Raw genomic sequence first — 21,542 nt, 5'->3', positions numbered from 1 at the left:
TGTGAAGCAGCCAGCGAAGCCCTGCTTAATCAGGAGGATTTGTCATGTGATTGACGGACTGTTGACAGCAGTATTGGGGCAGTATTTAGCAAGGTCTCAGGCCCCCCGTGGCTAAAGTGAATTTTATGGAGACACTGGTGGGTCGCTGGCATAACAAGAACTCAGGCACTTTTTTAAAGCCGATGCAAATGAAGGTATTTCATGTTGACATCTCACCGTCTGGGGTGTTAGTTGATCATGGTGGGGGAAAAAAACTAAAAAGTGCATGCAAAGCCAGCCCTACTGAATAGCAAGTGTGTGTGTGTGTGGGGTTGCACCCACCAGTGTCCCTCTGTGTCTTGGAGCAGAGAGTATATTAACAGACCTAATTTACAATGTATGGACTCCGCGGACTGGAACATTTGGAGTTAGGAGATAGTTAAGCGCTTGGTTAACAACGCTGGGATTGAAAATGGGGCCAATGGCTGGTGGTCCTCTTGTGTGTTTCTGATTATGAGTTATTGCTGTGGATATTCCAGAGTCAACAGTGAGGAACAAAACGCCTCCATGGCCTAAAGAATAAAATGATTAAAGCTTAAGTAAGTGAGGCGTAATTATTAGTCTGCACACAATGTCATAAATTATTTAAAATGAAGAATTTAATGTCACATTAATCAGATGGTAACTCTTTTCAATTATATATTTATTCATTGGATTGTGACATTTTCTACTGTTCAACCCGAGTGTTTAATGTGTTTTATCACTTGAAATGTTTTGACATTGATCCTGACAGCACACGCTCTTTTCAATGAGTATCAATATTTGAGACGGACTCATTTACTTGGATGCTGTCTGGTATTTGTTTTTCAACAGATTCCAGGAGAATAAAAATGTCCCTAATGAACGGGAAGATTCAGATTCTTCTGCTCCGTGCAGAAGCACGAGGGATCTCTACGATTAGTTTTACCAATTAGAAGACAGCCAGTGAAAGTGTAATTATGAGGATCCTCTGGTTCTAAAATATATTTACTCAAATAATGCATTTAGGAAATCCTTTCTGAGCGGTGATTTCACAGTTACATCAAGAGTTATTTTGAAGAAAATAAAACATAGTTATTAGTCAAATAGTTCTCTACAATACATCTGTCCACATAAGTATCTTTTGAGATTTTTATCTTAGCTTTTTCAACCTCAGAAGTCTGTGATCATGATGAGCACATGTACAGCACATTTACATCAGGTCTTACAACTGAAGTGCAGAAGTGGCTCATGACACACCATGTCTGTCAAAATCAATATTCTATACATGCTTTGGTGCGTTATCTCCCCACTGCTTTTTGACTGGTACATACGTGTCCCTTTAAAGGCAAAATAAAAACAATATTCCATAAAGATTATACATCTTGAATGCTTTCTGACTTATTTTCCCCAGTGCAGTCCTGAGGTCACGGTTTTGTGGGCAGCACTGCCTCCAGATGTCACATGGAGAACTGCAGCCCTGTCAACACTTCCAGTACAGTTCTTAAAGGTTTAAGGAATTTTGTTTAAAATGATTGCAGAGTTTTTTAAATTCACACTGGCCCCTTTGGGGTCATTTACTGAAGAACCTTAACTTCCTTGTAATGTGACAATGTTTCATTCCTCTAAATGTGTGATACGACCCTTTAAGTCGACAGCTGGTCTGTCCCACATTAAAAAAAAAAAAAGAATGAAAAAAATAAATAAAAATCACAAAAAGCATAAGTCTTGACTCACATAAGTGATTTGAAATTTGTCTATTTCCGATGAAAGGATATAAATGAGAACGAATTGCAGCTCTGAGGTTTAATTGCTTTTTCATGATCCAGCAATCCTGCAGGAAAATGCAGCGTAAAAAAAGCCCAATTAGAGTCTTTTCACTTTGTGCTGGAGACAGCAGGGTTCAGGCTGATTGTCTTTCTCTGCTAGTTGCTCCGCTCCAGAAGGTGATACTGGGTTGGACCCCTGTTACCCTCCGAGCCTTCTGTTAAATTTGGCAGAAAAAACGCCGGGGCCCAAGGAAGAACAAAGGCGCACCGCTTTTTGCCATAGAACCAGAAAAAAAGAATCCCAGAAGAATGGATTAATTTGGTCTAATCGAGGAGACCCATTCCATGCTTACTCTAGCAATAAGAGCCATTGGAGCAGGCAGGAAGCAGCTCTCCTTATTAAAACGGCCTAAAAAATGGCTGGGAAGTTCTTTAAGCATGCTCCCTCCATACAGCAGATGCTCTGCATTAATTGGTCTATGAAGGCCTGACCTGGGGTTCTGTGCAAGGGGTTTTAAGGAAGCATATTTATTATTTGCTATAACATGGCGTACATGACGTGTGCACACAAGGGCCGCGTTTCACTGCATTACACGGCTCTTAATGCTGTGCGTGCTTCAGGGAGCTGGTGTTTGGGAGGTAATGTTTTAACAGCAGGTAAGTCCTAAACACCATTCATCAGAGGCCTGCTCTCTCCCCTCGTCCGGCCACAGCCATGACTGATGGGACTGTCTTTTGTATGGATGTAACGCCATATGCCACTGGCACTGACTGCCATGCCCACCACCTCCGACTGCAGCAGTGGTGGAGAGGAGGAGGAGAGGAAGAAAGTCTGGAGGAGAGGGTTCAAAAAGCAAGAGGTCAAGCAGGAGAACAAAACTGAAAAGAAAAATGAAACACCGCCCTAAAGTCACCGCCTTAGAAGAGCAGCATCAGAGCACTGGCAAAACTTTAAATACAGTTAGCACGCACTCACACAGTCATAGTGGTGGAGATGTATTTTTAATAAGAGAAGCTGTGGTGGGAGGTGAGCGAGGGGAGGTGGTGCCGGCCGGTCCATCTGTCCCAAGCAGCCTCTCTCCCAGTGCTGCTGCCGCCCCCTCGTGAGAGAAGCACAGCTGTTACTGGAAAAGCCCTACTGTCCAGAGAAGGGGCTCGCGCACTCCTCCCCTCCCGTCCTCACATCCTCATGCCCCCCCCCCTGCCAGAGGATGAAACGAACCGGCGAGCCCAGCCACTGTGCAGTCAGCCTGCGCGTCTGCAATTTCAAACCTCTTTAGATCATTTTTCATGCTCGCCAGAAATGAATAATGCACACATTAACTGGTGCCAGTTAATAAATTTCCGTCTCACTGCACTTTATTTTTCAATAAAGGTCTAGCTGCTTCGTGTTGTTTTGCAAAACAAGCCTGGGAAGGCTCCTGCTGCAAATGATCCCAGCCACCCCCCCTTTCTCCATCCACGACCGCAGAGCTTTTCTTCGACTTAAGAAATTATAAAAACGATCATAAATCGGCTTGAAATTCCACTGTTGCATGCAAACATCCGCGAGTATATCTTTTAGTCATAACCATGAGCATTTAGTGCTTTTCTCAGCTGAACGTAATACACCACAACATTTTTCACAAGAGCGCATCCTCAACATTCGGCCCCCAGGGCACCGCTACATAGAAACTGAATCAATCTTGGGGAACTTCCAGGCTTTGTAAGGGAGCCAAATTGGCAGACTATGTCCATTATATCAGCTCAGCAAAGCCCTAGCTAGCATCTGGCCACACCGGACGTTTTATTGCCCATCTCTAACTATTAATCATTGGCCGCGACATCGCAGACTCTCAAGAGGGTGGCTGGATGCTCCGTCGCAGGGAAACGCCGCTGAAAATGCCAGGGCATGTAGACACAACGGTCCCGATGCCCGCCGACAGTAGCCCTCCTTAAAATGACAGAGTGCATCCAAGCCAGACGGACAGAGGGGCTGTCAGGGAAGAACTGTGACAGGCGAGGGGGGGGGGGGGGGGAACGACCCCTATCCCGGAAAAATGCCACCGTGCCCGAGCGGCCCACGGTGTCGTAGGCGCGCTGGTAGTATCCGTTCTGAGGTCGTGTCATGTAATATGATCTAGATGAAGCGGACAGGGTGGGTCCCTCTCCGGGACGTGGACGGGGTGTCAGACAAGCTGCTCCTCTAATAAGGGCTGCCATTCTAATGATCACTCAGTCAGCCTAACCTCTGACCCCTACTGTTAGTAAGAAACAGAGGGAGGGGCAGGCCGGGATGGTGGGAAGGACTGCGGGTATGAATGCGCAGTAGTATTTACATCAATTAGACAGGCAAGATGGAGGTGCCCATCAGATCCCATTAGGACTGTTGTGGTTGGGGGGGTGGGGGCGGAGGAGGGAGGGAAGGACAGTGAGGGCCCGCGTAGAGGCCCAGCGGACACATCACAGGGCTGCCCTTGATCACATCCTGTCACATTGATGAGAGCTCTGTCAGAGCCGCTCTTGCAGACGTACGGTTGCGCTTTCGAGCTGCCACGTCCGCTTCCAGTCCCTTCACCAAAAAAAAACACAAAATAAAATAAAGCGACTCATGTTACAGCAACAACAGAGCTAAAATTACAAATATATATATAAAAAAAAAAGGGACTTTTTCTTGCAATCCCAGTCACTCTCTTTCAAGGCGACCACCTTGTTTTGTTGTAGCAGTTTGGATGAGCCCTGTGTTTCTATATTTTGGGGGGGGGGGGGGTGTTGGTGGGATTGGCTGTTGGTGCTCATCAGATGCAAAATAGCACACCCGCTGTTCCAAAACACCCTGGCTGGGTTCAAATTAGTGCTCCCCTGCTTCTTGTTCTTCCGTCGAATATGCCGCTGCAACAAAGGGATGACAACGTTTTATTTCATAACGAGTTTTGTTGAATCTAGTATTACAGATTTGGGCTGTGAACAATCAGAATCCATTGATTACTGTGATCAAAAACTCATCAGTGTGATTAATAGAACACTCCCCCACCCCTCCTGGGAGTCGATTCCATTGTATCATTGTGACGGAGCATCCAAGCAGGTAAAAGGTGTACAGTGAAAAAGGCCCGGAGAACAAGGGGAGGACTTCACAAGGCTGCGCCATCCCATCTTTTATTAATGTCACTCCCTAGGACAGCAGGTTTTTGTCAGTCAGAATGGATAATGAAGATGTTGAAGATGGCCGGGGAATCCATCCCTTTAATACTCACATATTTTATGATAATGAAAGGTATTCAAAGTATGATTATGATAAAAGTGGAGCTCCCCCACTGATGCGCCGGCACAGCTGTGCAGCTAGACAGCCGGCTGCAGGCGCCCAATGGAAGGGATCACACGGAAAGTAAAGAAGGGGATCCATAAGTACATAAAGCAAATAGCTGGTGGTTTTGCAGCCGGGGCCATACATCGCGCCGCGCTGCGTGTCACGCCGCATGAAGGGAAATAATATGAGGTGGGGGGGACAAAGCTTTTCAGTCTTGAATGTCACTATCCGAAGCTTTTTTTTTTATCTTATTCCGTCTGCATTGGCTCCATAGCATGAAGCCCTTTCACCACGCTGACCTTTACACCACTCTGGTGGAAGCGGGTTTCAAACAATACTTTGAGTGTGCTGTGCATGTAGGCTGTTTGTTGTGGTTTGAGAGTCTTTACATCAAAGCGGCGAAAGAAAAATGAGTTGAGCAACAAGGAAATCTCATCACGTGAAATTAGTTGCATATTTAGGGAGGTCTCTCTCTCTCTCACACACACACACACACACACACATATATCGGTAACATCTTCCCAGCATCAAAGCGTCGACCGACGTATTGTACTGTATGTGTAAACAAACTTAGCAGGCCCCCCGAAAGCAAAGCCATACCAGCCCCGCCGCAGCTTCAAAAGTTCCCCGCGAGCCGCAGGAAGCAGGTGAAAAAATAGAAGTGCGTTGAACTTTGACCTCGGGGTGCACACTTGTTGACTGATGTTTCGCGCCGGGGTCGCCTTTTCCCTTCTGCGGCATTCTTCAAGACGAGCAGGCCTGTGCACATGTGTGTGTGTGTGCGTGCACGAGTAATCCCCGGGGAGATCATCCCCTTCTACCCTTTGAAGGCTCTGTGCTATAGAGCTGTTTTCATACAGCACCGGCCGTGGGTTTCCTGTCTCAGCTGACCCCCCCCCACCCTACCCTCCACCCCCTCCTCCTGGACACTTCAGAAAAACTTCCCAGGACAAACACCTTTCTCCCATTAACTACAGAGGCCTCAAGAGCGGGGAGGGATTTTTTTTTAACCTCCGAGTGCCATCCCACTCAGGAACAAAGAGACAGGGCGTTCAAAAAACAAACGAGATAACCACATTAGCCCGCCAGTGGTCAGAACTAACCAGCTGCCGCGCGCAAGAATGGACCGGCTCTCTCGGTCCAAGCTGTAGAAGCTTTTCCAGCACGGGGGACATTTGGAACTCCTGAAAGAGGGCCAAATCAAACACATTTGACAACAGAATCCTTTGGATCCACACATGCACGGCGCTCAGCCCAGCTGACACAACACGGGCCGAGAGATGAAAAGAAGACGGGGTTCAACCGTGGATCAGTTCCACATGGCCTTCGCGTGGAGCAACAAAGCGGCACAGCGCAGACGACCATGTAACCGGCGCATGCATCCAGCACACCTGCCACCCACCCACCTACACACACACACACACACGCACACACACACACGTCAAATCAAATTAGATACTTGATACACAAGCAGTCTCATACATGAAAAAGTTTCTCATAAGAGTAAAAAAGAACAGCTAACATATTGCCCCCCCCTCCCCCAAAGAACAAAACTAGAGCCTGATACACAGACCATGGTCTTTATTTCTAAATGGTACAAAGCCAGAATTAGTGAGATAAAATAAAAGCAAGTTGAACTATGGGGAAATAAAATGTTTTTATGGCACACAGGGGTCCCAATAGGCTCCCCTCAGGGTGTGGGGTGTTTAAGCTGGTCCAGTTTGCGTCGCAGCATGTTGTAGTTGTCTCTGGTCCCGGGAGCCTCAGGGTCCAACTTTAGAGACAGCTCGTAGTGTTTCTTTGCCAGCTCCAGCTTTCCCCAGCGATGATACAGCACAGCTGAGGGGGAATATAGAAACGCTGAACCAGCTGAGAAGCAGCGACCGTCCTAAATCTATGTCTTCTGCTAGCATGCACGATTGTCCTTTCAGCTTTTGACTGTGTAGACTATCTGGTGCAACCAAAGTTGCCATATAGCTTACCTAAATTGCCATGGCAACTAGCAGAATTTGGGTTGATCCGGAGAGCATGAAGGAAGAAGCCCTCTGACTCCTGAGGACAGAAAAATAACACAATTATCTTCACCTCCACTCCTCACTTTATAGCAGACACAGAGGAATAAAAGCATCAACATCAAAAAATCATATTTTGAGTTGAGATGTTTATTCAACACTGACTGACCTTATATTTCTGTAATTTCCCCAGGACGTTAGCCAATGAAAACATGATGGTGTGGTCGTTGGGGAGGAGCCTCAGCGCCTCTCGGCCGATCAGCTCTGCTTGACCCAAGTTACCTCGAAAAGCAGAACAGACGAGTACACAAAACGTTCCTTGGAAGTAGATGCTCGCATGTATTTTTACATGGGCCAACATATACGCTACTAAAACGGTGTGTTAACATCCATACAGTTACCAAAACACAATCTGACTGCAGTGTCTAGAGCATAGTTTTTCCCTCTCCACACAGGAGCGGTTTAGTCTCCTAATTAAGGTTGAACACAAGGCCCACTGAGTTATTGATCTCTGTCACAGGACCCGTCTGATGTCTGGCCAGAAAGGGAGAGAAAGCGAGAGCTAGAGCTGGAGAGAGAGCGAGAGAGAGAGAGACAGACAGACAGTGACAATCACATCCTGAGTCATGGCCTGTGCCCTTCAGACACAGCTTGCCAACACGTGACTACATGTGTGACTGTCTGAGCACCTCTGCCTCAATCTACACGGATTCTGCCTTTTGTTTGTGTAACGATCAAAAACTAAAGAGAAAAAAATATCCCCAATGCCTTGCTATTTAAAAATGACACCTATTGTTCTTTCTTTTCTCTTCTTTGGTTTGGCGGGGAGAGGAGGTGGAATTATTTCTGTCAGATTTAAGGAACAAATGCGGTGGGGGGGGGGGAGAAACTCTGAGGGGGCGCTGTTCCAGGCTGCGCTTTGCCCACGTTTGATCAGGAACATATCGGGCCCTGATTGGACGGTTCCAGTGCCCTCCCGGGAGACTCCGCCCCCCCGCGGGAGCGGCTTCTGACAAAACGGCTCGAGCGTTTGGAAATCAGAGCATTCTCCACACGGCAGGGAAGAGTGCCTTCAAAACTCACAACACAAAGCTTTAATACATAAATTTCAAGCATTGCTGATTCCTGCTCTTCCGGTCTAATCTTGTTGGCCATTTAGATTTCCTGCCTTTCCAAAACAACAACGCCGCGTTTCTCGGCAAATTTGGGGGCGTCGTGCTTAAGAGGTTAATGCCAGAACAAGCTGTTCTGCAGAACAGAGAGTTCTATGAAAGTAAAGTGACTCTTATATTATCATCTATTCACAAATGGGTAAAGCGTATTATTAATATTATTATTTGTTAGATTTATTATTGATAAATGCCATTACATAGTTTATTTATCACACAAATTATAATATTTCTGATCTAAACAGTTTCAGTAGCACAAAAAAAAAGAAAAAAGAAACAAAGTTGTGTATAGTGTTACTCTGTGTATTGAAAGACCTGTCAATCAATTTTGGATATAAAGCAGGTTCCAATCATGAGTTGTGATTTGTATTTTATTTGTATTAAATCATTAGCACTTGATTTGTATGTAGTGTATGTACAGTATCTGTGTGTGTGTGTGTGTGTGTGCATTTTGTCAATACCAGTGTTGTCCAGTAGTATGACCATGTTGTTCCAAGCCAGGCTGTGGTCAGGTTTTAGCACAGTAGCATTCCTCCATGCGTTCAGCGCATCTATATCTCTGTTCAGGTCAGCGTACTATCATGACAAGAGAGAGATAGTGTTTGAAAAAAGTATCTTTTCTCTCTGTATGGCAAAAACTGACCAATATCTCTATTTTCTAATTTGGTTTAAATTTTCCGAGTCAACGTATCGCCATCCAGAAACTGACTAGAACCCTCTTTTCTGTTTGTTAAAGCTTGCTGTTTTTTTTTGTGCCGTCTTACCAATCGTCCGAGGTTATAGTAGCAGTCTGGGTATTTTTTCCGGAAGCGGATGGCATTCCAATAGCTCTGCTCTGCTTCCTCAAACTTCTGCAGGCTGTTCTGAACTATACCTAGATTCATCCAAGCTGCAGCAAAGTCAGGCCTGCACAGATATAAAAAACAACAAAATACAAAGCTATCAGCAGTGAGCTATTTCAGGATATCTGGAGTCAGAGGTGTGTTCCTGCGTGTTGGGCAACGTACTGAATAGAAACAGCTTTAGACAGCAGCTGCTCGGCCTCGATCAGCTCGTTCCTCTCCTTCAGGATGTTACCCAGGTTGTTCATGGCGTGGACGTAGGTAGGATGAAGCCTGAGAACCGCAGAGATACGCAGTTAACATGACTCGGCCCCATGCATCCAACATATATTGGCACACAGTTCAACTAGCAAGAGGCCAACTGGCTTGCTAATTCTGATGAGGAGGAATACCTGACCGCCTCTCTGTAATATGCGATGGCAGCGGTGGCGTTCCCTCTGTCAGCCAGGTTCTTTCCGACGTTATAGTGGACCTGAGGAATCAGTCATCGTCACGTTAGGCATCGGAGTGCCACTTCGATTGCTCGGCTGCAGTTTATTCCCACACGCGGGCAGACGTGTTACTGACACACAGAAACACAGATATTCACCTTGGCGTTCAGAGGACAGACAGACAGGGCGCTGGTGAAGAGGCTTTTCTCCGACCGCCACTGATGACTACGGAGGGCACAGCGAGCTACGTACACACACAACAGCACGAGCAACGACACACACAGTGGCTTCTGGAATGGGGAAAAGAGAGAGAGAGAGAGAAAAAAAAGCAGACATTTTTAACAAGCATGTACTGTAAATCTTCTTAAGCCTCAAGCTTAAATATCAATTGCCTGTGACTCAGAGTTAACGGCCTGAAAATATATCCATGCAACACGTGGATGCCGCCTGCTGTTATCATCCCCTCATAGGTGAGTCATTAGTCATTTCTTATGCATCACTGAGTCATGAAAGCTGCATTAACAGGTGGTGAATAAAAGAGTTGGTGGCTTATAGAAAGAGAAAGGTCACTGGTTTGGAATGCTTGCTGGAAACAGAGGCCACGTCCACACTACAATGTTTTAAAACGCATAACTTTTGCTGCGTTGATGCCTAGCATCCACACTACGCCGGCGTTTCAGGGCCCCCTAAAATGGAGACGTTTGTAAACACTGCTGACGCCGTTTTAGTTTTAAAAACCTCCTGGGGTTGAATTTTAGTCAGGACGGACAGAAACGGAGACCGTTGAAAGCGATGACGCCGTCACCCACGTTCAAGTTACAAGGTTTGTATTCGTCATTGTACGGCAGGGTTTCACAAGGACATTTAGATTGTAGTCCCAATTTGCTACAAACAAAAAACAACTATGTTATATATGGAGGGTGGAGGATGAGTTAAGGAGTCTCACAGCCAGAGGAAAGAAGCTGTTTTGAAGTCTGATCAAATGGCAGCTGATGTTACGGCAGCAGGCTGAACAGGTTGTGACTGGGTGGGTTTTGTCTTTTAATATCCCCTTGGCTCTTCTCACTAATATCACTGATGCTCAGTAGATGGGTGCCAATGATGTTCTGTGCACTGGAGAGCCCTCCTGTCCTGTGCCGTGCACATCCCACGCCAGTTTGTAATGATTGGCGCTCAGTATTCACGATGTGTCCTTCCCTGATGATCCTTTTCCGGAAGAAAACAAACGGCATCATCCTCGACTACCGGTGGTTATTTTCAACATGAATAGCGAATTACAGGTGTTGCTGACATTGGTCTCAATGCCAGCAGCTGCTGTGCAGATAAATTCTGCATTTCATAATGCTACTACTGCAGGAAGAGAGCTGTCATTCGAGTGCTTTGCGACAGGCACGCCAATGCCCGGTGCACGTGACTGGTTATGTGATGCACTAAAACGCTCGTCTGGACGGAGAGGTAGTGGTGTGGATGTGGCCTGAGGGTTCAACCAGGTTTGGTATCGTGTACTTCGGTGTGATTTATTGTGGTATGATTTAGCCCCCTACCCTGCATTTGGACCAGCGGCAGCAGCAGTGTCCCATGGAGTAGGCCAGCAGCAGGCAGTAGCCAGCCGACGACAAGTAGAGCACTCTCTCAGCGATGACGAAGCCCACCCTGAAAAAAATGTTACAGGCCGGCAAAAAAGGGACCACCAGCAGCACCAGGCCCAAGGTCAGTGTCCTGGAAGGAAGAGAGAGAGGTCACCGAGTGCCGAAACGATCAAAAAATGGCTGTCACTGCATGTTGAAGAATTTTAGGCTAAGAAATGGAACAACAAACCACTCCAAAAACCCATCCTAAACAAACTTTCCCCGTGAACCACAGTCCGTCTCTGAACCGAGAGAGAATTTTTAAAGCTCAAATCGAGACGTGGCGGTCACACTGCGGTGGACACAGTACAATTTTCATAATCAAGAGCGGGTCCGGAGAGGCCCAACATGTGCTTCGTCTCGTCTACAGCGAGTATGAGATTGGGCTTGTGCTCGCTTACCTCCTTCTCTGGCTGTCCTGCGAGCATAAGGCTTGGCTTATCAAGCCTATCAGGACGCACCAGAGCAGCAGCAGCCACGCCATCCTCCAATCAGTGGCCGACTTAATGAGAGGCACGCAGCCCATGGACCAATCAAAACACAACCACCAGGGACACAGCAGCAGCCAGGCATTCAGAGAGTAGTAGTAATTATAGTTCACTATCTGCCAATCAAAGAGGAGTAGGAGGGGGTGGGGGAGAGAGTGTGGGGGAAAGATGAGAGGAGAAACAGCATTTCAAATTCAGAGTCAAAGTCAATCACAGCGTCTCATGATAAAAAAAAAAGATTACTTGGGGTCGAGCCCTAATATTAGATGTTTGATTAGACCATTAGAGTGAATTCATTGTTGCACAGATCCCGACACGTTTCTAACGTTTCAAGAGATACTAGGAATGATGCAGTCATGTGAAGCTTTGGTGTGTGTGTGTGTGTGTGTGTGTGTGTGTGTGTGTGTGTGTGTGTGTGTGTGTGTGTGATAGAATATTGCATCTCACGTCAAATAACTTCCACAAAAAACAAAACAATAAATAATTCATACTCACTCTAAGAAATATATTTTCTGCAAAAGAGGCCGGGTTGTCTACTTCGGTGAATGCCGGTGGTCCAGTTCCCATGATCCTCCAGCGTGCATAGAGCATTGAGAGTCCCCCAAGACCCATGAGAGCCAATCGCGTGGGCAGTCCCGTTCGCAATATCGCACTCACCTGTCAGAAAGATATTACCAAAAACAATATAATCAATGTTTGTTAGTTACTTGCGAGCACTGTTTAATGCTTACAATGAAGCAAAATTCTAACACTTTTACATAGATAATGTATGTGACATTAATCATACGAGGGAGTGCATGATTAATGACAGAAGGGAGGGGGGGGGGTATATAAACTGTAACTCACATCGAGTGGATTCTTCCTTAGGAGCAGCCTCTGGCTGAGTTCATACACATTAACATTACAGATCAGGAGGACATCAAAGGCTGCGTTCACACCCTGAAGGAAAATGCACAGAGGAAGAGGGAGGAATGGCATTTAAAATGTATATAGGTCAGCAACTAAATGGATCTTTGGCTCCTATCATACAGTAAGAGGAACATGACACTTTGAGGTTTTTTTCCCCCGACGTGAGAACAGAAAAAGAGATCACGTTAATTGGCGTGTCTTCATAAATTGTTAACATGTGAGCATTTATGGCGTGTGAGCTCTTGCTTTTGACATTGTTTTCACTGGATGTGATGAAAGCGTCACAACAGAAGAAAAGAAAAGACTTCTTACCAACACTGTGATGCCTTGTTCTTTGCAGAGCATCGCGGCGGCACACAGCAAGAGGCTGACCACAACCCACCGGACAGAAAAGCTGTCATCTCTGTCACTCCCTGGGAAACACAAAGCAGAGACCAAGCCGGTTAAAATAATTAACAAGCGGCTCCAGGAGGTTTGATGCTGCCACTATATACATCACAGTACTGTGTTACAGTTGCACATAAATAAGGTACCTACCTCTGTTGAAAGCTTTGCAGTAGGTGAGGAAAGAGAGCTGGAAGAACAGAGCGCACAGCAGATCTGCTCGACCCACTACGCCGGCCACCTTGTTGAGATGGAGGAGGAAGAAGAGAGACGGAGCAAGAGAATGAAACATGTGACACGAAGGGCAGGAAGAAAGCAAGTTCCCTCAAGAAACGGCATCATCTCATCGCATGCATCCCTTCACCAACTGCTGCTTTCTGTGTGTCCATTCCTTACATTACATTCTCTTTGGCATGGGGCAAATAGATCAACTCAATCAAATCAATCAATGAAAAGAAGAATGATTCAATCAGAATGAAAAGACAAAACAATTCAACCGTGAAATCCTGGTCCTCGCCTGACTACGATGCCACTTCCCCTCAGAACATCCATCTCATATCCAGTCAATGTGTTGTTTAAAAAAAATCTTTTTTGAAAATGATACCACTTCCTCTCAGATCATGACGAGTTTAGTAAGAATTGATTTTATTTTTTTGGCTAAGATTTGAACCAAGTCTTTACATTTAAGTGCTTTGAATTTGATAAATTGTGGGTTGGCTGGTTTTCTATAAGTGGTTTTGTCAACAATTCTTTCTTTTTTTTATTCTTAATTCTCCTTCATTTTTAAATCACAAAAAAAACAAAAAAAAAAAAAAAAAAAAAAAAAGAGTCAAATCTACAAATAGACTTATAAAACATACACAATGCCCATTCAAAGACAAAGCAAAAATAAAAAAGAATAAAAAATAGCTTATCATTAAAAAGAGGATACAGTATAGCTAAGAATATCAAAACTGGGTACCGCAGAGTAGAACGTTAACCAAAGGGAGACTCAAGGTGTCTAATAATTTGAGGTACTCTCACATTTTTTCCTGAAAAACATGCGGTTTGCTTTGAAGCTTCTCAAACTGTTTCCCTGAGACTAGTTTCCTGAGCCATCTAGAAGCAATCCACGAGCATTAGCCTCTTGGCTACTAACATACGAACATAAGGGTCTGTGGGACAGTGTGTGGAACGACCAAACAGGGCCCTTAGTGCAGCAGGTTTAATCTGTGAATCATGACTTCTACAGTACGGAAAGATATGCGGCCAGAAAGCATGACCGAGCTGTTTACAATTCTTATGAAGATTGGATTTGTGTTGAATATATATATATATATATATATATATATATATATATATATATATATATATATAAATAAATAAATAAATAAATATATATATATATATACACATATACATTATTAAATACTTCCACTTCATTTATCTTGAGGTTGGAGTTACTTAAATGATTCCCAAAGATTATACATTTTGTTATCTGTAAAATGCAGCTTCATTTTATTTATACAAAAAAACAACTCTTTAGTGTACACAGTTCTTCTTCCCACTGTATACGAAAAATTTTCAAAATTCTTAACAGGATAAAACATAAAAATCTCTCATTACCAGCATTACCGCCTGTGTGTGTGTGTTGTATACGGTGTGTGGGTACAGCATGGTTGGCATCCTAGGGTTGCCTGCTTTGATACATACAGCGGGCCTAAGCCAACAGTCTGCCTGCCTCTCACCCCCCCAGGTCTCACCCAGTCCTTGACCTGCATGATTAAAGAGAACGGACAGGGGGAATAGCTGCCTTCCAGCCGGGCTTTACAGCAAACACACGTACGCCGGCAGGTCAATAAGCATCCCGACGCAGCTAATCATCAGGCTGCGCAGCCGCACACACCTCGGCCCCGCGCTCCCAGCTGAGACCGGACTTTTGTTCTTGGCATGGAACCACTGCATGTTTAGTATTAAAGCCTCTGGACTAGTGTGTGAAGGTGGCATGTTGTGCTGCTGCAGGGAATCCATGCTGTAAAGAAAAGTCTATTTGTAGCACAAAATCACAACCAGCATAATGTCTCGAGAGGCTGTAACCTGCCTGTTAATGACTCGGCCCAAGTTCAAAACAAGAACGGGAGCGGGCATGATTAGGGAACTGATCTGGATCGACACATCGGTATCAGCAATGTGTTGGGAAAACCCCGATGCATATCTTCATCCTAAAGATACACCTTTATTTAGAAATTCCCATGGCACCTCTATGGGACACCTAATAAAATTGTCAAATGCTATTTTAGTTGTCAGTTGATGTAAATGTAACTTACTGTGTTAAATGGGCTTCTGACATCATCTCATATTGATTGAATCAAAATCGTGACTCTGTGATATCAGCAAATATGGATCGTTGTCCAAAGAATGGATATCGTATCCTGATAAAACTTCTAATTTACACCCCTGAGGAACAGCTGCATATGTAAGGAAAATAAGATGATCCAAATATGTAAATTGTCATCATGTGTCACGAGTTTAAATACATTGCAAAGGCTGCTTTTGCTTGTACATAAGAGTCGAGTGAAAAATGTCAAAGTAATTTGTGTTCAGATGCATTGTGGCCAACGGTGGTCTTAAACTGCAAATGCAACGATCACAACTTCAAAAGCATTCACATAATATCACATAGACGACATCGTTAACAAAACAAGTGCAAACTTCACTGAAGTCCTCTGCTTTTACCGATAGGAGAGACCTAGTTTGTGCTGTGTTGTCTCATTCCGTGTGTGGATGTGCAAAAGGTACAAAACTGCCGACTTCATGATCTAGATGAAGTTCCAAGCTAACGCTTCAGGTTTGTCACTTACTGAGTCAAAAAAAATGGAAGCAGCAAAAGTAGAAAATGCACCTCTGAGACAAAGAAATGTGTGAGTATGTGTAGGGGAACTCTATTAAGGTTCAACAGTTGCACACTTACAGAATATTACAGTGTCATATTGGACAATGTGAAGTTTTGTCATACTGAACCACATAAAGAGAACAGATTACTTCCCAAAACTATCCAAGTTCTATCTTCCACCCAGGGTTCCTTCAGCTTAAGGCAAGTTAGATTTACGACTTTGAAAGACTTTCTTTAAGACCAACTTTACAATAACTGAACTGAACCGCCTGTTTGTGGGTTGACTTGGCAGTTTTGCGTTTCTCACTCTGCATGTGGGATTCCACTGCTTTCATTCCCAACGTGCCAACTTTGAAGCACTTCCTGCACAAAATACACTGCGCCTTTTATACAGCGGCTGGTACCGCCATACTGCAGAATCTTGGTTGAATAGTCAATTTAAAATCAGTCATTAAAATGTGCACTTTCATGTCCTTGCTAGCTAGCAGACCAGTGTTGTTGGTTCCGCTATCCTGATCTGCATCAGGCATTTTGTAAATAATCAAAAAAAAAAAAAATAAGAGATGCTAATAATTATTTTACAGTTTTAAATTGCAATGTCAGAAAGAAAAAGATGAATTAAGTCCAATTTGCTTGTCCTCACATTTTTAAGACTTAAATAATAGTTAAGGTCTTATTTTTTTTGAATAATTTAAAGTATAAATAGGAACCCTGTTCACCACACACACTGAGCTTTTTATCACCCCAAACAACTGCTGCTGTGAAACTAATGATCCGATATACTGTGTTAAAAAATAAGGTTTGTTTTTCTTTTTACTGTATTTGGTGATCAGTGTTTTCTTGCAGCATTACTTTTTAGACACCATTATGTGATTTGGTTGGTTGTCTGAGGACTTTTCAGAACACAACACGGTTTGGAGCGTGCATTTGCTGTTATGCAAACTGACAAAAACAGCTCTGGTGTATGTGTCACCCACTCTAAAGTCTGGCACTATTCTTTCTAACAATGCATCCCAACAACAGAAAACAAACCGTGAATCAGTATGCACACCATACCAATAACTCTATTTGTAGCTCTATGTATGGTTTAGTGCTGTGGAGTTGCAGCATGTTATTCTCTACTGACAGTAGTGCTGGGCGGTATGACCAAAAATTTGCATCACGGTATTTTTTAAGATTCTGGCAGTTTCACTGTGTTTTTATATGGGTTTATAACGGCTTACGCTACTGTCAGAAGTACATAGAATATAAAAACATGTTAATGTCATCATGCATAAAGGCTTTGCTTACTATAGGGTGTGCTCGTTTGTTCGTATGATGTTGGGATAGCAGTTTGGCTGAAGTATTTTCGCCCCGGTAAGACGTACCTTGAATCCAGCAATCATTGCTCTGAACCCGTCTTTCTCGACTGTCTGTAGCGGGACCATGTCCTTACATATGTGGATCGTTATTGCATTCATAATGTCGCTCCACCGCTTGCTTTTCATGTCATATGCAGTGGTTCGAGCAAATGCCTCTTCAAGCGATGTGTGACCCTTTGGCTTCACTGCTTCACTCGCGTTAACGTTACCGGTTGATGACCGTAATCACACTCTTGGTATTCCAACTCATCTTTTCTGCTGAGGTGATGGAGTAAGTTGCTCGTGTTACCACCAGCGTCAACAACAGTGGCTCGACAAACTTTGCAATATATAGTCTTTTGGTCTATGTCGGATTTTTTTAAACACTTCCAAACAGCAGACACAGCTCCTCTCTTGGGCATAGACTCTATCGGTGCATCTCCGGTCTGTCTTTGTTCATCCTGCATCGCTCCTTTCTGTTCTTTAATGTAGCGTTACTGTAGCGACGGAGCCTCTCCCAGCTGTTAGCAGACTGTTGTGCTAGCGGGCTAGCTAGCGAGCTGTACCCAGCATGCCGTTCGGCGGTGTAATTTTATAAATGTACAATTATTAGTGTTACAAATTGTTTATGTGTCACAAACTGTTGTGTCGTGGTGTTTTGCCCTGTTAAAGAGCGTTAGTTGTGGGTTGTTAATTGCTGTGTTAGAAAGTTATAACCATGATTAGGGGTCCCTGTCAATACACTTAAGACAACTAGCTCCGACCGCAGCGCCTTTAGTGGCGAACAATATATTCTGCTGCCTGTTGAAGAGTTACAGCAGTTGTTTCAACTGTGCACCGGTATGGCGGTGTGTGAAAAATTTATATCATACGGGAAATTAAAACCGGTATACCGGATGAACCGGTATACCGCCCAGCACTACCTGACAGCATTGCATCTACTGTTCTGTGTACAAACAATACAGTGCATCCTGTTGCACAGTGGGAGCCGAGCTTGATGTACTTTATAGAAATGAAAATAAAACACTTTTGAACTCAAACTCTACTTACACTTTCTGTGTGGACCGGGTGGGCGGCGAAGAGGAGGGCAGCGAGCAGAGAGGTCTTGGGTGCGTGGTTCAGTATGCTGCCCTTCTTGTCATACGACAGACCACCAATCAGTATAGCAAACACGTCAATCATAAGGGCAGATATGACAGCGTGGAGGATGATGTTCAGCACGTGGAAGCCAACAGGGTGCAGGCCTCCCGCCAAGAGGTAGTTCAGCCTGCAACAGCAAGAGGGGGGGGGGGAAAGACCTGCTGGTAAATGTAAGGCAGCTGTAGGAAAGTGCAGAAGTGTGTGAGAGCATTTGTAAACATGATAGCTTTGTGCTAATTCAGTGTGAAAAAAGGTGTATTAGTCATTGTTCTATCTTTAAGTATTGTTACATAGAACTGTAACTATGACCATGTTGCTTTGCAGCAGATAAGACAGTATTCTTGTAGTTCATACTCAAAGACTTGGAAGATTTGAATACTCGAAAAACATTCAATTTTGGTAATATATAATGCAGCATAGAGCACGCTGAGCATAAACAAGCTTGAAGCTTGCGCGTTATCTGCGGAGGCTCGCTCTACGGTGCCACGCGCAAATTTAAACAAAGCTTCAGTGTGCGTGATTAAAGCCTACACGTTGTTAAGACTGCATTGAGCTCCAGCAGTAAGAGCAACAGGAGGCACCCTGCCACGGCACCAAGCAGCACTAGACAGAGCAGCTCAGCGTTCGACAAAGCCACATTTTCTTTGACGCCTCTGTGCAGGTCTTGTGTTCTGTCCCTGCAGCAAAGTCTCTTTATCATAACAAGAACTTCAACTGACTCATGTGAAAATTATGTTTTTATGGAAAGCTCTAGGAGGCTCATGATACACGTTATGCACGATTCCTTGTTTTCCTGAATCGCTACAACCGAGGTGGAGAGTGTAAAGTTAGCACGACCCATAGAGCCACATCTATGGGAAACACACCAGTGTTAAATTAACTGTAATGTCCATTTAACATAACACACCCTCAAGGTTTAACTGTTGACAGGAAGTATGTTGTTAAACAACGTGAACACCTGCCAGACGATCAGTATAATTGTTTGTAACTATTGTCTTAACATCTGTGTTGGAGCACACACAGTAGATATATTACCTAAATGTAAGGACAGTGAGAGGTCGGTAGGATTTGTGACTAGAGTTGCTACTCAGGTTGCTTCCCCAGAAGTCATTGCTCCAGATGTTGTTCAGAGGCGTTGCTGGTTTCAAGTCCTGGAACAGAAACACAAAATTAGACTGATAACGAGGCCACTAACGTGGAGGACGCCGTCACTCTGTTGATGCTGCAGAAGCAATGTCATAAAATGGCTTTTTAGAAAGGGAAACATACCTTGTTGTTGACAATTGCTTCAGAATCATCAAACACAAACTCCCCGTCATAACTGTTCATGAAGCACAGGAGTGCCACCAGGGCCACAGTGACCTTGGCCTGGACTGGAGCAAGCTTTGGAATTGGTATCTGGTGATCCCAATACACTTCAGATAATGCCATGATGCACCGGGTCTTTGGTCATTCTGTGTCATCATCTAGTGCCTGAGGGGAAGAGAATGGGTGCAGGCAGATAGCGTCATGCTGTGTCCGCTGCTACAAGCAGTACAAGCATACACAAATACAAAATAAAACCTGAGGAAGCACAGTCTTTATACACTGGGTGGATTCATACCTCATCTTGTGAGAGGTCACCGTGCCTTGTGCAACTCCCATGTTAGCTTCTTTGCCAGCTGGCTAACGAGCAAACGTAAACGTTACCTCGCGGAAGGAGCCAACAGTCGGACCCGCACGCAGACGTGGAAGAATGGCTTTGCACTTTGTAACAAAGAGGTTATATTATCACGTTGCCACTGACACACGGAGGGGGACGTTACCTTGGACGTTAACAGGCTAATAAAGCGTGACTTTAGCATGTCTTGTTAGCGGGTGCTGTTCGGATTTGAACGGTATGAACATGACAGGCGCGCGGCAGTGCATGTATCGGCAACACGCGCTATCTTAATTTGAAATATTTTGTCAAACATTGTGAAGATTTTCAGTCACATAACGTTACCCGGCGAGGTGCAGACGAAAAGCTCGCAGCTGTAAACAAATATACACGCTCTGGCTACACCATTTCCGGTATAGCGTAGCGGTCACGTGGTTATTTTCAGCTAATAGATGAAATCAGGATGAAACGATCTTCTTCTTCTGTTTTTTCCCTCCTCTTCTTCTTCTTGTGCCAACTTTTACAGGTTAAACAGAGAAACACATACAATTCAGTCATACAATACAGTTAATGATACAAAAAAAGTTAGTTATATTCCACCACGGATCATAATGTTTACTCTAACCACTCGCAGCTTATCAGAACCTTACAATTTACTGCTTTTTTTAAAGAGATGGAATAATATTGAGCAGGATTGAGTTCAGTCTTTTGGTCCGGCCCCCTGTCTATTGGTAAAGCTTCAATAATAGTTTTCGCAACACTTTGCTTAAAAATCCATCCTTTTCACTCTCCATCTCTCTCTATTTATCTAGGCTACTTATAGCTGACTCTGCCTCTGACATAATGTTCTTATCCTGTCATTGATTGTCTATCCTTGTTTTACTTTTGCAGAACTGCTGATGAATCAGATCAGAGATCAGTGCAAAATACTGTCAATAAAGCTGGCTCACTATATGTGAATACACCCGCACATACACTGACACACGCACACACACACACACAATCGTTGCGTGAGTGCTGCATTCTGGTTGTACATGAAACAAAGTTGATATATATTGTGCTCTTCTCATTTAATTTGTTCTCTGTCATACCATCTCAGAGCAAACCACCTTTAATATGAGGAACTATATTTCAAATTGATGTAGAGGAGTTACTTTAACAGCCGGATTTTGTTTTGTTTATGCTTGTTCCGACATTACATCACATTGACAGATGTGAACATGACATGTAGCGTTGGTTGGCGCTGAGTTGTGCTTTTGGTTTCTAGTGCTGATAATTATTGGGTTACTTGGTCATGTAAATGACACAGTGGTTTGTTAACTAGTTGGAGGAGCATGTCATTTGGTTTCATGTAAATTTAGATTGTATTTTAGCACCACATGATGCATGTTATGCAAGCATCTGAAGTTACTTTAGGTTTTCATTTTTACATTCTATTCTATTAGAATATGACGTTAAGATTAACATCAAAATTATCAAAACATATGGATTAATATATAGGAATAGGCTGAAATTTGTCTCAATAAAAGCATGTTGGACACCAGTGTTAAACAGACAGCAGCTGTCTAGTTAACTAATTAATTTCGTCATCAGGGTTTCATTTTTGAAGTGTCGTGATGTATTTTAAAAGCTGGGC

The 21,542-nt window shown here is 44.1% G+C and overlaps 1 protein-coding gene across 1 annotated transcript; it reads right to left on the bottom strand.

Annotated features, from left to right (window-relative positions):
• Nucleotides 1-6,618: 6,618 nt before the first annotated feature.
• Nucleotides 6,619-19,720, bottom strand: tmtc4 (transmembrane O-mannosyltransferase targeting cadherins 4). The gene is given in 18 exon segments (XM_076081858.1): nt 6,619-6,891; nt 7,035-7,104; nt 7,234-7,346; nt 8,695-8,809; nt 8,998-9,139; nt 9,241-9,348; nt 9,468-9,547; nt 9,665-9,796; nt 11,051-11,225; nt 11,536-11,738; nt 12,118-12,279; nt 12,469-12,561; nt 12,844-12,944; nt 13,069-13,156; nt 18,178-18,394; nt 19,303-19,418; nt 19,537-19,695; nt 19,697-19,720. Coding segments are annotated over 18 exon segments (2,247 nt in total). The 3' UTR covers nt 6,619-6,742.
• Nucleotides 19,721-21,542: the final 1,822 nt, after the last annotated feature.

This window comes from Anarhichas minor, unplaced genomic scaffold, assembly GCF_050575085.1.
Source record: "Anarhichas minor isolate MPS153535 unplaced genomic scaffold, ASM5057508v1 ptg000087l, whole genome shotgun sequence".
NCBI lineage: Eukaryota > Metazoa > Chordata > Actinopteri > Perciformes > Anarhichadidae > Anarhichas > Anarhichas minor.
This window is presented reverse-complemented; position numbering and strand designations above follow the sequence as displayed.